General features: G+C 38.5%; 1 protein-coding gene across 1 annotated transcript in view; it reads left to right on the top strand.

Moving 5' to 3' along the window:
- rnf13 (ring finger protein 13) overlaps positions 1 to 16612 on the top strand; it is a 38151-nt gene that overhangs the window by 14660 nt on the left and 6879 nt on the right. The window contains exons 6-9 of the mRNA XM_077583298.1: positions 12120 to 12207; positions 14825 to 14915; positions 15004 to 15109; positions 15250 to 15343. Of these exons, the coding sequence (XP_077439424.1) occupies positions 12120 to 12207; positions 14825 to 14915; positions 15004 to 15109; positions 15250 to 15343 (379 nt within the window). The remainder of the gene's footprint in view (positions 1 to 12119; positions 12208 to 14824; positions 14916 to 15003; positions 15110 to 15249; positions 15344 to 16612) is intronic.

The following is a 16612-nucleotide window of genomic DNA, read 5'->3' as shown; positions in this document are numbered from 1 at the left end:
CCTCAGCACAAATCAATATCGCTCATTTTTTTTTTAAAGTACAGTAAATCTTTTTAATTTTAACTAAATTTTAGGAATTATTATGAAATTACTGTATCAATGACTAAAAGATGCAGCCATTAGTATAAAAAAATCTGCTTATGTTAACAAGAGTATCAAACTTAGAAAAAAAAAAGATTGTTTATTTTATTGTACATTTAGAACAGATATAACATTTGTGATTAATCGTGAGTTAACTGTTGAAGTCATGCGATTAATTACGATTAAAAAATTTAATGGCCCGACACCCCTAATTTTTATTATTATTTTTTATTAAATGTGAGGCATGAGATCAAAATTTCTGTGGACTATTAAATCAGTACAACTAAGACCACCTTTACATGTAGATAAGTGTATAGAACATGGAGCCAGTACTGCAAATGTTGTGCACATGTATTTTGGTCGTGCCAAATCTGATAAGTGAACGATCTGTGATATGATAACGGATACGATTTTTCTCTCTCCCTAAAGACAAGTGTGAAAGAGCAAGAAGACGATGATGCCAGGCACATTAAAACGACAAACAAAAGGATAATCTCTCACGTAATAAAATAACTTTGCATCTGTGGAGGATTATCAGTGAACTGGACTCACCCCTGCAGTTTGCAGGTTTATTGAACCCTCTATCTAATCAGTCGTCCGGACCTTGGAGTTACAAACCTTAGCGAGATTCCTCTGACTGTACCCAAGGCGAGGGTGGGGAGTGGGGGTTGGGTGCTTAGGAGGAAGATGAAGGAGGGGGATGTTAAGGAGGGAGGCAAGGAATAAAGGGTGGTAACAGTAGTGGCTGGGAAGACATAAGGAGATGGTAAGAAAAGATGAGAAGATATAATCATTAATATATTAAAGGAGACAAAAAAAGAAAATACACATATTAAAGATGATTACCTGCTTTGTTGTGATTTATTTACACTAGTAACTTAGAAAAAATATTTCTCATTCTTTGCATTTTTGAACTGTCATGTTCAGACGTCAAATTTGTCAAAACGCTCAGCAGGACCAGAAACATACTCGAGTTAAGCCTTCTGTATCTGATTTGATATCATTAAAGCAGGGGTGCCCAAGTCCGGTCATCGAGAGCCCCTATCCAGCCTGTTTTCATGTCTCCCTCCTCCAACTCGCCTGAGTCAAACAATCAGGATCATTGTCGGGTTTCTGCAGACCTTGCTGATGAGCTGGTCATTTGATTCAGGTGTGTTGGAGGCGGGAAAACTCTAAAACATACAGGACTGCGGCCCTCGGGGACCAGACTTGTTTATTAGCATGAAGCTTGTTGATAACTTGACTTTTAACCAAATGAATTGGTCAATGTCAGAGTTGTCCGATAAGCGGAATAAGATGAATGGATGAATATTTTTGTACCATGTCATGTTTTCTTTAATGCTCTTTCACTTGCTACCTTCCTGTTTGCATTCTTGACATCAGTCAGAAAAGAGTGATGTCGTATAGTGTGCTGGATTATTTATTTACTTTTTTAACTCATTCACTGCCATTGACAGCTATAGACTTTAAAAAAAAAATCATTTTAACTATTTCTATTAGTTTAACATTTTTTTCACATTTTTGTTAACAAGAGTATGAAAACCTATAATTTGTACATTTAGAACAGATATAAAATTTGTTATTAATCGTGAGTTAACTAGTGAAGTCGTGATTAATTACGATTACAAATTTTAATTGTCTGATGCTTCTAACTTTTAATAATCTTTTCTTCTTAAAAAAAAAAAAAGAAAAACAATTTTTTGTTTAAATTTATAATCTTTTTTTTTCAAGAAAAGATTATTAAAAATTAGGGGCGCCAGGCGATTACAATTTTTAATCGTAATACATTTTTTAAAATGTTATATCTGTACTAACACAATAAAAAAAATTCTAGGTTTTCATACTCTTGTTAACAAAAGTGGGAAAAAAATGTTAAACCAATAGAAATAGTTCAAATTAATTTTTGACGACAATAGCCGTGAATGGCAGTGAATGAGTTAATTATACCCTATGGAAAGAAACCAAACTGTGTAGAAAAATACATTTGGATGTTGCAAAATGATGTGTGTGCGTGCCTATTTGCGTGAGCAGGGAAGGATTTTGATGCTATGGCATACCAAAACATAGCATCGGGCAACCTGCTTTAGCTGCTGCATCAGGGAAGAGATCATGATGAGAGCGGGAATCGGCGGTTATGGTTGGCACACAAGCACACACACACACATACATACTTTGTGTTGATGTAGCAATGATCAATGTTGCCATCAGTGGTCTATTTCTACACAGGTGTTGCTTTAGAAGAGTGCAAAGGCAGTTACACTGCAAGATGGCGTATTTTCCCTCTTTCTTATTCCATACATCTGTCTCACTAGGTTGATCACTCGTCAATCTACGGCTCTAGACTAACAAACTTTTGCTATCTGTGTTTTAGACTATTGATATGTTATTGATTAAGAATCAGAATCTGTTCAACAGAGTTATTTATTTTTTGTACTATTACACAAGACAGGTAACTTACTTTAAAGACTTGGTGCTTAAAGACGAGGCATGTTATTGTCTGGTGGGGTTGGCGATTTGGCTGAAAAGTTTTTCACGATAAGTAATTCATATCAGTCCATATCGAATCGATTATTTTTATTTATTTTTTACCTAATCAAAATAAGAACAAGTTTATTTTTTATTATATTTTAAATTACATATGTTAATGATGAAGTACATTAAACCGCAACTATCCAGAGAATACATACTGTTTAAAATATCTGGTAGAAAATCAGAATAAAATAAAAGTTTAACACTCACATCTCCCGCCCATTTGAAAGCAGTTGCCGTATTCTATCAATCACATTTAGGCTTTACATGATCATGATTTTTGGTGACCAATCAGCGAGGTTGAAACCCCCCACCCCCCCGATAAACCATCACTGATCCAATCTCAAGATACTGCAATCTTTGCAATGCCCCAAAGAAGGAAGAAAGGTAGAGGACCCCCCGAAGTGTGATTTGAATATAAAGCATTCAATAACGTTCATTAACAAACAAGCACAACTTTTCTTTTAACAAGGTTGCTGCTTTGAAAATATGCAATAGAAAAAAAATACAACTAAATACTTCAGTTGTAATGTAACTTATAGATGTATCTATACTCCATTGATGGACATGGGCTATAGCATATATGTATTTCTTTGAAGGCAGTGAGAGCATTATGAAGCAGGGTTGCCGCATTATTTTTTTGTTTCACTAAGATCATTTAAACAACTTTTATATAATTGTGGCCAAAGGGACTGTGCTTTGTGTCGGCATCATCAGCGTATGCGATATTGTGTAGCCTAATCCCTCTGAGTTATTGTCATATTTAGGCGGGTTAACGAGTTACACTCTTTGAAATATGATCGTTTCACTTCCTGTTGACGTCTTTTCGCAGCGTAGTCCAAAAACGTCAAAGTTCCCGACGACTACTTAGAAACTTTGGCCAACACACACACACACTAAGACAACAAAAGGTGTGTGCTGTGAAAGTGACAACAGGGCCATTATGTCTTTTAGAGTAGCAAGGGGGGATCGATACAGTTTGAGGTGATATCAATAAGATCGATTCCCAAACTTAGAGCATTCATACGGCTGGGACTTAAGTCATTTGAGGCACTGTATTTGCAGGATCGTACCACGAAGGAATTCGGTCCTGGTATCGGTTAGCAGCCTCGCACCAGGACCACACAGGCAGCTGAGCGGCTTTCAGCAGCAATAAAAGTTATTACAACAGTTAAATATTGACATGGAGTCAGTTTGTGGTGGCCCACCATAGGTAAATGTTAATGACGTCATTGATCGATCGGCAAATTCAAACTCATTCACTGCCATAAATTCATAAAAAAAAAAGATTGTTAAAAATTCGGGGCGTCAGGCGATTTAATTTTTTAATCGTAATTAACTCATTCACTGCTAACTTGACGGCTGTAGACGTCAAAAATTCATTTAAACTATTTCTATTAGTTTCACTCCCCCCCCCCTACTTTTGTTAACAAGAGTATGGAAACCTATATTTTTTTTATTGTACATTTAGAACAGATATACAATTTGTGATTAATCGTGAGTTAACTATTGAAGTAATGTGATTAATTACAATTACAAATTTTTATTGTCTGACGCTCCTAATTTATTATAATGTGTTCTTTTTTTTTTAATTAGGGGCATCAGGCGATTTTTTTTTTATTGTAATTAATCACATGACTTCACTAGTTAACTCACGATTAATCACAAATTTTACATCTGTTCTAAATGTACAATTTTTTTTCTAGATTTCCATTCTCTTGTTAACCAAAGTGGATTTTTTTTTAAACTAATAGAAACAATTAAAATGATTTTTTTTTTTCCGTTTATAGCCGTCAATGGCATTGAATGAGTTAAAGACATTATACAAATGTGATCCCGATGCATCAAATTTGCAGAATCTGCATTAAAAGGGGATCTTGTATCAAGATGTGGGAAGAGACCAACGCATTTTTTATATCATGCAAGGCACATTCTTATTTGTACTGTGTCTGGGCATGCTTGACACTGAAAGAGGTGAAATAATTAATCCTCTTTTGCGTGTTCCAAAAAATCGAAGATAGACTTCTTATGTGAGAAAAACTCCTTGCAAGGATGATTTATTACAGAGAATCTCTGGTCACACATCATTGAATACCACGAAAATTGTGTCAGTCAAGAGTGCGTGCCCCCTCCCTTGGGAAAGAGGGCTTTTTATAGAATCGAGTTTTGAAAGTAAAACGCCTTTTCTCCTCCCATTATGAATAAGTAAAACAGATTGGTTCTCACACAATATGTTATATAACAGAAGAAAAACAGAGAACAAAAAAACAGAATTCTCAGTACACAGTTGCAGCTGTGTTCATCTTTGTAGACAAAATATACTCTCAGGGTACTTTTCGTATTTTTTTCCCAAAACAGAATCTCACAAATAAATTGAGTGGCCATGAGTGATGGTGCGAACAGAGTGTGTGTGCGCGTTCTCTCTCACGAACAGAATGTGTGTGTGTAGGACACTGAGAAGGAATTTTTAGACAAAAACAAGGTTAAGGTCAAATTATACTGAGTTCAACACTATTTCACCTACTCTACACATCTATAAAACATTTCAACATGGTTAAAATATGAAATAAAGAATTAAAAATGTTAATAATGTATAACAACACCCAAAAGCCTCTTCGTTTCATAGTGTGAGCACTCCGATCATTTCTGACCCAAACACAAATGGAAAAGGTGGGGCTCGAGTCAGATCCCGTTGTATAATGAATATGATTGTTTCTCCCAGCACTTAATAAAGATAATTGCTGCTTTGCATACTGTAAACCTGACAAACCTGAAAAACTCAAAGATTGTCTGTACGGATGAGTGGTTAACTCTTTGACTGCCAGACGTTTTCAGAAACGGGATGTCGCCAGTGCCAGCCGATTTAAGCATTTTGACTGATCTTTCAAGGTCCACAGAAGATGTTGTGTTTGGACTATGGAAACACACATACTACCAAATGGAAGATTGAACTCTCATCTTTCATCAGAAAAAAAAGTTTGTTTCTACCTTATTCCGTTCTTCAGTAATCAACAATAGAAAATGGTTAGTTTCACCGAAATGCTCTGTTTTGAAACAAAAAGCGGAGAAAAAGAGCTTTTTGTGAAACGATGTTATTTCATGCACTCTAGTGAATTGTACACTTCTTTTTGTCCATGAATGATGCCACAAACACCTAAATAGTGCTTTACTTCTGTAAAACGCTTTCACCAACAATGAAAAAGTGTTTTTAGATTGCAAAATACGTTTATTTTCATTCAACAGTGTAACAATTTGACAAAACAATTTCGCAAACTATTTACAAATGTGTGCAACTGTGGTACTATTTACAATTATGTTGATGTTTCAAATAGTTTTTCTTTTTGTAACACTCCCCTGCGTGCAAGGAGAGGGAGCAGGATTTGCACAACAGATTCGTTTCACTTCGATTGTCCTTTTCGCGTGCAGACGTTACACTTTCTTGACGGCCTTTTTTTCCGGGGAATAGCAAGTAGCAGACTGTACCCACTACTCCGATGAATATGCATTGGACTCGGGGCACTCTTTGTCGTCCGATTGAACGTCCGCCTGAGCGTGCTCGGTTGTGCTCCGTGTTTTCCGGTGTTAGCATCGCTCGCCCGTGAACCTTTATGACGTCGTCATAGCCGCCGCGTCAGCGCTTCCAACTTCGGCGTGAACCTCGGAGTCACCATCATCATCATCGATGATGATCATCGTCGTCATCAATGTGCTCTTTAGTGTTGGTCGATGCCTTTCGTCTTTGAAAAAAATTCCCAAGTGTGAGCCGCTTGCAACCGGTCGCCATTGTTCGCTTCCTCGGCCATCTAGCTCCGCCTCACGTCTTCTACTGCCGCGTCAATGCTTCCAACCTCGGAGTCACCATCATCATCATCGATGATGATCATCGTCGTCATCAATGTGCTCTTTAGCGTTGGTCGATGCTTTTCGTCTTTGAAAAAAACTGCTCGAGCGTGAGCTGCTTGCAACCGGTCGCCATGTTCTCTTCCCTTCCCCAGCCATTGTCCCCTCTAGCTCCGCCTCACGTCTTCTACTGACGCCTACCCAATCTTGTCAAAAGAGAGTCATTGCTGCCATCTAGGGGCCAAAAATAGTCATTAGGCTAACTAGATCTGCTTGAAACTTTCACCACAGCTGGCCAAGGCTTTCCTCTACCCGTTTCAAAAATAAAAAAATAAAAAATTGGATGAAGTCTTTTAACGTCATTGGCGGCCCTCCGTAGGTTTTTACTTGACGTTTTTTAACGTCCATGGCAGTGAAAGAGTTAAGCGACTAAAGATTTTTTTTTTGGGTAGTGATGTGATGAAAGTCAAGTCACTTTATCAATGATGTCCCCCACCTTTTTTTTCCCCACATAAAGTTTCACATAAAGGGATATTTGAACAGACCAAAAATGTAAGCAAATAAACAATTTCCTGTTGTTGGATTTAGGCCTCTTCGGCACACATAATTACATAAGTGACTTGAGCTGGCCGTTGTATAGCTGTGAATGTTTATTCTTGCTAAGGCTTCCTTATCTAATTACACTCTTGCACACCTAGATCGGTTAGTGGTAGTTTATGCCGCTGTCCTGCGTGAGTGTAGCTCAAGACAGAATAAGAACATGAATCATTTTGGACACATTAGACCGTCTTCTGCACCTGTGGAGTGGAAAGGCTCCACATGGGTGGATCTTCCTGGTGTCATTAAATAGTTCAACTGGGTAGTTAATGTTAGTATAGTATTGCTGCTCCACGGAGTGATTGGCGGATTAGTTGTCAACTAGTCAACTGATTGTTCAGTCCTACAAAGTTAGGAAAGTTGAGGTGATACAGTGTTGTATTATGATTAGTCTCGGGCACGTACTGGTAACTGTCACACCCAAGAGACACTTGGACGTGGAAGTTTGACTTCAAGCGTCGTGACCCTTTGTGCCAATCTATCGTTGAGGCGCACCATCAACACAGTAAAGCGCTGATTTTGTTGTTGCTCCCTGACCTGACCTGACCGTGATCTGATGAAAGCCAGAGGTCCTCACCTCCTAACCAGACTCCTTCTGGTATTTTGCCAACATATGCTATTTTCATGACAAGTATCGTGTTCCTGTCAGCACTGTGAGAACTTATTTTTGCGCCTTGTGAGAAAACTTCAATCAGTCTGAATGGGGCGTCGCCCCCCCCAAACAGATGAAAGTCTCATGAATGTCATGTAGAGTTCAGCAGGGTCAAATGGAAAAATGGACACATTTGGTGCACACTTATAGTGAAAAAGTAGTTACGATGGTGTCATTGGCTAGACTGTTTTAGTTTGAAGTAAAAATGTCACTTTTCTTACTTTTCTTTGAAAGCAGTGAGTGTACTGTAATTCATACTTTAATGGTAACTTTAGACGACTACTTTTGACCTGCGTTCTTAAGTACAATGTGTGTCTTAGCTCGTCTCTAATGTAAAGTGCATTGATGAAGAATTATATAGGCCTGAATGTAGCAATGAATAACTGCTAGGGAAAGTCGTCCTTCAATCGAACCTTATAAGGTATGTCTTATGTGCAGTGTGACAGTGTTTAGAAATGTACAAGAATTTAATGTCTTCTCAGTTGGTGGGTTTCAACAAACATATTCATGTGTGCTAAGTTTACACGAGTAACGATTGTGTATGGAAAGAGAGACTAGTCTGCGAGTGTAAGCGCAGCAATGCAGAAATGCGTGAGTTTCAAGTCCCACGCGCATATTTTTTCCCCTCGGTGAAGTTCCGCTTCTCTTTTTCTCATTCTCTCACTTCTGCTCTCCTTTTTGAGCCCTCCCTCTTTCAGTCTCAGGAATGTATCAAATGTCCATATCTCTGCAGAGGATGAATTCGTCTTGCACAGAGTGCACAAATGGTGCTTGTGTCATCTGACGACTCTAGAAAACAATACGCTATGCAAATGAACATTCTCTGTCAGTGTTTAATCGAAGCTAATTTAATCTTTATGCAGTCTATGAATTGACACAATGCTTGCTGGAGTCAGCTCTCCTTATCAAAACACAGACACACACACATCCAGAATTGTGCATGTGTGTCCCTCATCCAGACAGCATGCACACAGTGGCCATTGATACATCGCAAACAATACACCTTCATAGCCAAACACATGCAGTCACATTGGCCCGACTTCCATACACACTGTCTCACATATGCGTGCACGCTCTTTGAATTACAATGACATGGCGCAGACACTAGACAGGACTGTTCTCCCTAAGCGTCCACACGCATGTCTACGTGCACACACGCGCAGAGTCATTTTAGATGCAGAGGTTTGAGCTAGATTTTCCTTTCTTTTTTTTTAAATGCAGCAGATGACTACTGATGATAACATCGTATGTCGCGTATCTGCTTTTTCTCCGTCTGTCTGAATGAGGATGTGACTATTGCTTACAGTCACAGTTATTTGTTAAATGCATTTACCCAGATGTTGTATAGGGCTATGGTCACCTGGGGGACATTGAAATGTAGAAATGTGTGTCGTCTGCATGTTTGCGATCATCTATTTTCTATTATCTGAGCAAGTGGATGCATTTAGATGTAAAACAGAAGAGGTCCCAGGATGGAGCCATGAGGAACCCCACATGTAATTTTCATCCGCTCAGATTGTGTAAAGTTTTACATAGTGACACAAAAGAATTCCTTCCCTTTATATTATGATGCAAAACAAGCAAGAACTGTGCCCGATAGTCTTATCCAATTTTCTATCCGATGAAGTAATATACAAAGATCTGCTATTATCTGATGTTTAAGCGAATGCCATTACGTATTTTGACTAAAGCGGTCTGAGTGCTGTGATGTGGTCTAAAACCTGACTGGAAGACGTCGTAGCAACGAGTAACTGTTAAAAAAAATAATTGAGCTGCTGAGACAGCCTTTTACTTCAACATAGTAATGACGATTAGATCTTATTCTAACGGTCTTTGCTTCTTTTCGCTCGCATTCAACACAAATAAATGAAGGAGATGTGGAAAATGATGATAACATACCATTTCAAAGGAAAGTTCTTCAGTCAATCAAGATACTTGGTGTTATAAATCATCAGGATGTTTAATTGCACAGTTTTACAGTACAACAGTCCTCAAGAAACACCCTCACTCTGCGTCAATGCAAGAACACAAATAATTCCGAGATTATTTTGTCACATCCTATTTCCTTCTCAACATCTGCTGTCAGCGGGCCGCTATAACAATAGCTAAACCGGATAACCGCAGCTTCTGTCCTGAATCGGAGCCCCGCACATGGGAGAGATCGTCATTACAGTTTCATTCATTCTGTTTCCTGCACATGCATGACGCAGCAAACATTGCCACTGCTGGGAAGATCCCCCGCCGCCCCTTTCGCCTCCGCATCCTTTTTGAAAATGCACATTTTTCTTAACCGCATAAGTCACTGTGGAAACTCAGTAAACAATTTACACAGCCATTTTGTAATGAAAGTATTGGGACATGAGGGGAAAACCTTATTGTGTAGCGGTTTTGGCAATTCTTCCAGAATTGATGTTAGTCCTTAGAGAGGATTTCCCTTTATAATCTCTATTCTAGTTCAAGTTATGTTCATGTTTTCCCTTAGTTTAACTCTTGTATGGGCGTTATCTCTTTGACTGCCAAAAACGTTAAATAACGTTTAGTAAAATCCTACAGAGGAGTGCCAAAGACGTTAAAAGACGTTTGTTTCAAAACAGAGGTGAAACTAACCATTTTCTATTGTTGATTACTGAAAAACAGAATAAGGTAGAAACAAACTTTTTTTTTTTGATGAAAGATGAGAGTCCAATCTTTCATTTGGTAGTATGTGTGTGTTCCATAGTCCAAACACACAATTTTCTGTGGACCTTGAAAGATCAGTCAAAAAGCTTAAATCGGCTGGCACCCACGGCATCCTTTTTCTGAAAACGTCTGGCAGTCAAAGAGTTAAGGATTGATGTATAGAGACGCGTCTGCGGCCGATACAAGCTCATGTATTCAAAGCTTGACTGCACATGTTGAGGTCCTGTTTTTCCTTGTGTATCAAAGATCTTCCATAGTTTTTCTTTCATGAATGTCTCCTGGGGGTTTTAGAGGGACATGTATGGGCAAGTTGACTGTTAATTGTATCGGAAGAAGTGCTCTGGGTCTTGGGTGTGTTTGAACCAAACATGTTGTTTCTTGTACAGACGCTCGGGAAATGGGCTCCCTGCACCGCTATAGTCTTGAGTTTTGTCAAATGGTGTACTTTGACAGGACATATGGATGGTTTTGACCTGTTATCTTTGACTTCACTACTTGTTTGACTACGTTTGTAATAATTTGCAGTACATCTAGAAAGTATGGATTGATTGAAAGGATTGTTTTGGCTAGGTAATGGCTAGGTAATGTCTGGTTTCTGCCAAACATGATGTCTGGCATTTACACCAAAGATTTCAGTCTTCATCTCAATTTTATCGCTCATGGTCAGAGAGTATTTCTCATGTCTTTGGTCAAACTCCATGTGGCCTTTATAGCTTAATTAATAATTACGTACGTGGGAATTTTGTTGTGTAGAATTGCTGTATGAATGAATTTGGCTATAAGGCTCAAACATTAAAAAAAAAATGAGGGTGTTAAAGTGGTAGTCAACCTTAAACATTTAAACTAGTGCTGTCAAAGTTAAAGCGTTAACTGGGTAATTAATCACAAAAAAATATTGCATTAATCATAAATTAACGCAGTTAAATTGCACTATTAATTTTGCCCATAGATTATCCTTTAGTGTGACAGCGAATGGCTATGTTTAAGGTAGCACAAGTGGTGTTTTAGCTATAAACATAATTACATGCATTAAAGTAAAGCATTTAGTAAATGTTCACGTATCACATTTAGAATATTTGTTCATGTCAAAATATTGGGGTCATTTTTTTCCTTTTTCAATTATGCAAGTAGTTAACTGATTAGAAAAAGAGGAGGATGAGCGTGTGCAGTGGATCAAAAAATGTTGAAGACGTCACTAAATGTCAAAAGAATGAACACAACCAGTGCTCTTCAAATTTGGCGGGGGAAAAATGTTATTAAGCGATTAATCGTGTTTAATCAAAATTCTAAAATGTGATTAATCTGATTAAAAAATGTAATCGTTTGACAGCTCTAATTTAAACGTTCCAATCTGATTGAGTTACGTGGCAAAATCCAGCCATTTTTATCCATCCCAGGGGGCGGCCATTTTGTCACTTGTTGTCGACTGAAGATGACATCACAGCTGCTCAGGGCACAGCGCTACTGTTTTCTGAAGCTGAGCTGTGATTGCTTTTTACCTGAGACCTGAGCAACTGTGATTTTTACTCAGCAGCAAGTAGCAAAATGGCCGCCTTCTGATATTGATTAAAAAGTGCTGGATTTTATTGCTAACTCATATTCCACTAACGCAATATTGTCAAGAATATTTTTTGGGGGGGAGGGGTTGACTTCCCCTCTAAGTACTGTGATTACTTTCTAGATAAACTTACTGTAGATATAGCTATGAGTTAACCAGGATGTAAATGTTGTCTTCTGCCAGGTCCTCAATGCACAGAAAGCTGGCTACAAGGCAGCCATTGTTCACAATGTGGACTCGGACGACTTGATCAGCATGGGCTCCAATGATCGTAAGTTTACTCGCGCCGCCGCCATACATTAGCACTCAGCATCCACCACAGCTGCCTGCTTATCAAGCCTCGAGGACATTTTAGTTGAGGAATCCTTGTCAAGTCCCAAGATGTTTCCCGGAATGTTGCGATGCCCCCGCAGCGGCTGAGCACAGCCCATTTTAATCACGTGATAGTATCTGTCCCCTGTCCTCACTTGAAAGTAGCGCAACGTAGTCATGAATCATCGCGGAGGTGCTTTTTTCTCTCTCAAATGCGGCACACGCTCTGTTGCAGACCTGCCGGGCATGTTTCTTCTTGTACCTGTGTGGCGTCGTGCCGCATTTAATCAACCCCCCCCTTTTCATGCCTGCCTGACAGCTCCTGGTGTTTTCTGATTGTGAAGCTCCTGTAATTGCTGCAAATTCATGCATAGTAGCTGGTCAGATGTGCAGAAGCCAAGGATTACACGGTTAATCACAGCTCCCTTCACAGCTCCCTTCCTTTACATGCTGTTCACTTTGCTTGCCGCCACCAAGTTAGTTTTATTTGAATTAGGATCAAAATGTATAACATTCGAGAATTCAACATGAGCTATAAAGGATAACTCTTCAATTTAGGTTTTTATTTCTGATTTTACTGAGTTTCTTATAGGCAATATACTTTCCTCTACACATTTTCAAGATGAAAATGGTGATTGTGTTAGCTGATGCTAAATGCTATCTTGGTTGAGCGCTAAACAAGACAATACACTCACCATTATCCAACCTTCTCAGCAAGCTGTCTGTACAGTTTACCTTGCGTCCGTCCCGCATTTTAACGTTGGAAATATGCTGCTAGAAAAGCTCAGCTTGCATTGGGTCCGATCAGCGACCGCAGCGTTAGGCGAATAGGACGACATTACCCATGAGCCTTAAGACACGGAAACAGGAAGTAGTTTTAGTTCTGGTATGACAAAAACACATCTGCTAGCGATTAGATATGAAAGAGAACATAAACGTGAGAGTGGGTTTAATTGTTTTATCGTATGAATCACTGTGACAGCTGTGTGATTGACAAACAGTAATTTTTGGACTATAAGCCGCTACTTTTTTCACTTGCACTCGACGACACTGCGGCTAATACAAAGGTGCGGCTTATCCATCAGATCACAAGGGGGCGCACTATAAAGGAAGCGCTAGAGCGTCAGGCAGAGCAAAATAAACCAAGTGAGCCCAAATGCAGTAGGAGAGAGAACGAGAGCAAGACAATTTGCACCCTCATTATGGAAAAGAAAGTAGCGGGAACCCTGTGCTGTAACATTAAAACACCTGCGGCTTACAGTCGGGTGCAATTTATATGTGTAACAAACTCCAGTATTCCCCAAACTTAGCTAGCGCGGCTTATAGTCCAAAAATTACTGTACTCATGGCCCAAACAATTGGTGTGCTAACTGGACCAAAAAAAAAAAAAAAAAGCAATGCCGGATGGCATGCCAATGGGATCTGCATAAAAGTGGGACAAAACAACAGGGCAGGCGAAATCCGCCGGGACAAAAGGTTTAAAACCCAGGACTTTTCCCGGTTAAACCAGGACAACTGGTCAGTCACCCTACTCTCTGGAGACACATGTGGCTCTCTGGTCTCTCTGCTGTGGTTCTCTGTGTATCTCTCCAAAAAAAAAAAAGTCAAAATAAATATTTTGTAACATATTTATTTGTATTTTTTAGATAAAATTTCCTTCAAATTAATTAATGCTTTAGATAAAAAATGAATACAGTAATTTCTGGACCTGACCGCACCTGACTATAAGCCGCGCTAGCTAATTTTGGGGAGTACTCGAGTTTGTTACACATATAAGCTGCACCCGACTGTAAGCCGCAGATGTTTTATTTGTTACCGCACTGGGTTCCCGCTACTTTCTGTCCAAAATGTCAACAAAATGACCATAAAATGTGCATTAAGGGAGAGGAAAAGCGAAAAATTACCATCGAATGTCCAGGAAATTGCCAAAAATATCAGACAATTGAATAAAAAGGCTGAAAAGAAAAAAGTAACTTAAAATGTCCAAAAACAAAAGAAAGACAGAAAAATTATTTAACATTTTTGGGGGAAATTGCCAATAAAAATTTAATAATCATAAATATTATTGTTATTATGACATTTTTGGAATGATTTCTTTAAAATAATAAATTTTAAAGCATTCCTTCCAAAAATGTCATAAAACAAAAGAAGAAATCCAAAAATTACCATAAAATGTCCACAAAATTGCCAAAATGTCAGAAAACTGCTAGCAAAAAAGCAGGAAAAAAATCCAAAGAGAGGCAGAAAATTACCATAATAATATGTCCATAAAATTGTCAAATATTGACAAAATGGCAGAAAAGTCTAAATGCTTGGGAAAAACTAAGAATGAAAAATGACAAAAATAAAAAATTAATGACAAAAGGTAGAATAAAATGAATGTCAAAGCATTGGATGCTGCATAATTTTGTGTTGTGGTGCAGCTCTGTCTTGGGCCCTCAGTACACCGTTAGGATAACACTAACAAACTGTTTTGTGACTCCAGGCAGATTTTTTTGTTTTTCATTTGGGCTAAAATGGCTAAAATTGGACAGCCATTGATTTTTTTTTTCCTCCCTTCCATTTCTTGTTTTTAGTGGATATAATCAAGCAGATTGATATTCCCTCTGTTTTTGTGAGTGAAGAGACGGCCAACTCTTTGAAAGAGGACTACCTGTTTGACAAAGGGTAAGTTGATGTTCATTGTATCACACAAAAAGGCATAGTAACTGTTGTTGATCGCTCTCACGCTTTGAATTTGTAACCGGTGTTTTAGGGGTCGTGTGATCCTCATGCCAGACTTCAGCCTGCCTCTTGAGTACTACTTGATCCCCTTCCTCATCATCGTTGGAATCTGCCTCATCCTCATTGTTGTCTTCATGGTAAGTATCTTGTTCAGGTTCCAAGTTGGAATAAAGGAAGTGCCAACCATTTTCACACTCATTGTCACTAATAGCTGGTGATATGCAAATAAGCTGAAGTAAGGTTCCCATGAGGAGACTTATGATTTCATTGTTCTTAGATCACAAAATTTGTCCAAGACCGCCACAGGGCTCGAAGGAGCCGCTTGCGCAAAGATCAGTTAAAGAAACTTCCCATCCACAAGTACAAAAAAGGTAAGTTACCTCTTCTATTCTTTTTCCTGTAAGTATTGTAATGAATGATTGATTGATTTTTTTTTACTGCATGTGCTTTCTCACGGTTTGACCCAGATGAGCGTGATCGCCAATGCACACTGACATACACACATAATCGGATTATTATCGTCTCAAAACGTTTTTTTTTCTTTTAAAGCTCTCCCTGGGTGATCAGAGGTGGACACATGACTGATGGTTAAGAATGTGTTGTCAGGCCAAAATGGGAGCAAAGTGGAGTTGTTTGGTGACACATAAGTTTGACTTTTTCCGAAGCGGGACGTTCGTCTGGGTTCAGCGCGGGTAAACGCCGATCAGGTTTGATGTGTCAGCTATGTAAACAAGACGTCATAGCAAACATACCAGCCAGGCTGTGCGTAATTTGCCAATCAAGCAAAACAATAAGCGGCACATGGCAGAGTGTGGTGTATCACAGTACTTGTAAACAAGAAAGACGACTTCTTGCCTCATTCTTTTGTCCAAATCATTTCTTGAGACTGGTGAATGTCACAGAAATCCATTTTAAAGCACACTTTAGTTTGCATAATTAGAGTTAAGTCGAATGTGGTTTAGGTTGTAAGGTTATTTTTGTGCTCTCTGTTGCAAGTGACTGACAATGGTGTATTACAGTCAAGGATCTTGTTCCATAAGTCGTTAGCCTAATAACATAATTGCTTTACTGTTACCAAATCTGTGAAAAATACTTTCAAATATGACTTAGACACTGACCAAGACCACAACACAATGGAAAGGCAATAAAATCAAGTTGTCCGTGGAAAAAAAGTCTTCAAATTTCCTTGACACATAATCCGTAAATCCACCGTTCAAATGTATTTAGAAGGCCGCTGGCGCAATAAGCAATGTCTTTCCTTGGGAATAAATAAATAAATTGTTGAGCGAAGATAAAGTAGATTTAGGTACTACTTACAATCTGCAAACTCTGTAAAAAGAAAAAGAAAATAAAAGTGGCCTTAAAGTTGGTGTTTGAAAGTCTTGTCTCTTTTACTGACAAGGATAAGGGCCAGTGAAGTTTGGCAAGATTATGGCTTTATTCTCAGAATTCTCACGACTTTAAAATTGAAAATTCTGACTTTAATTGCAGAATTCTCACTTTAAAGTCAGAATTCTGAGAATAAAATCAGAATTCTGAGAATAAAGTCAGAATTCTAACTTAAATCACAAAATGCTGACTTTAAATTGATAATTCTGAGAATTAAGTCAGAATTCTCTTTTTTAAATGATAATTCTGAG

Source organism: Vanacampus margaritifer, chromosome 13, assembly GCF_051991255.1.
Source record: "Vanacampus margaritifer isolate UIUO_Vmar chromosome 13, RoL_Vmar_1.0, whole genome shotgun sequence".
NCBI lineage: Eukaryota > Metazoa > Chordata > Actinopteri > Syngnathiformes > Syngnathidae > Vanacampus > Vanacampus margaritifer.
The sequence above is the reverse complement of the archived record's forward strand: the minus strand, read 5'-3'. Positions and strand labels throughout refer to the sequence as shown.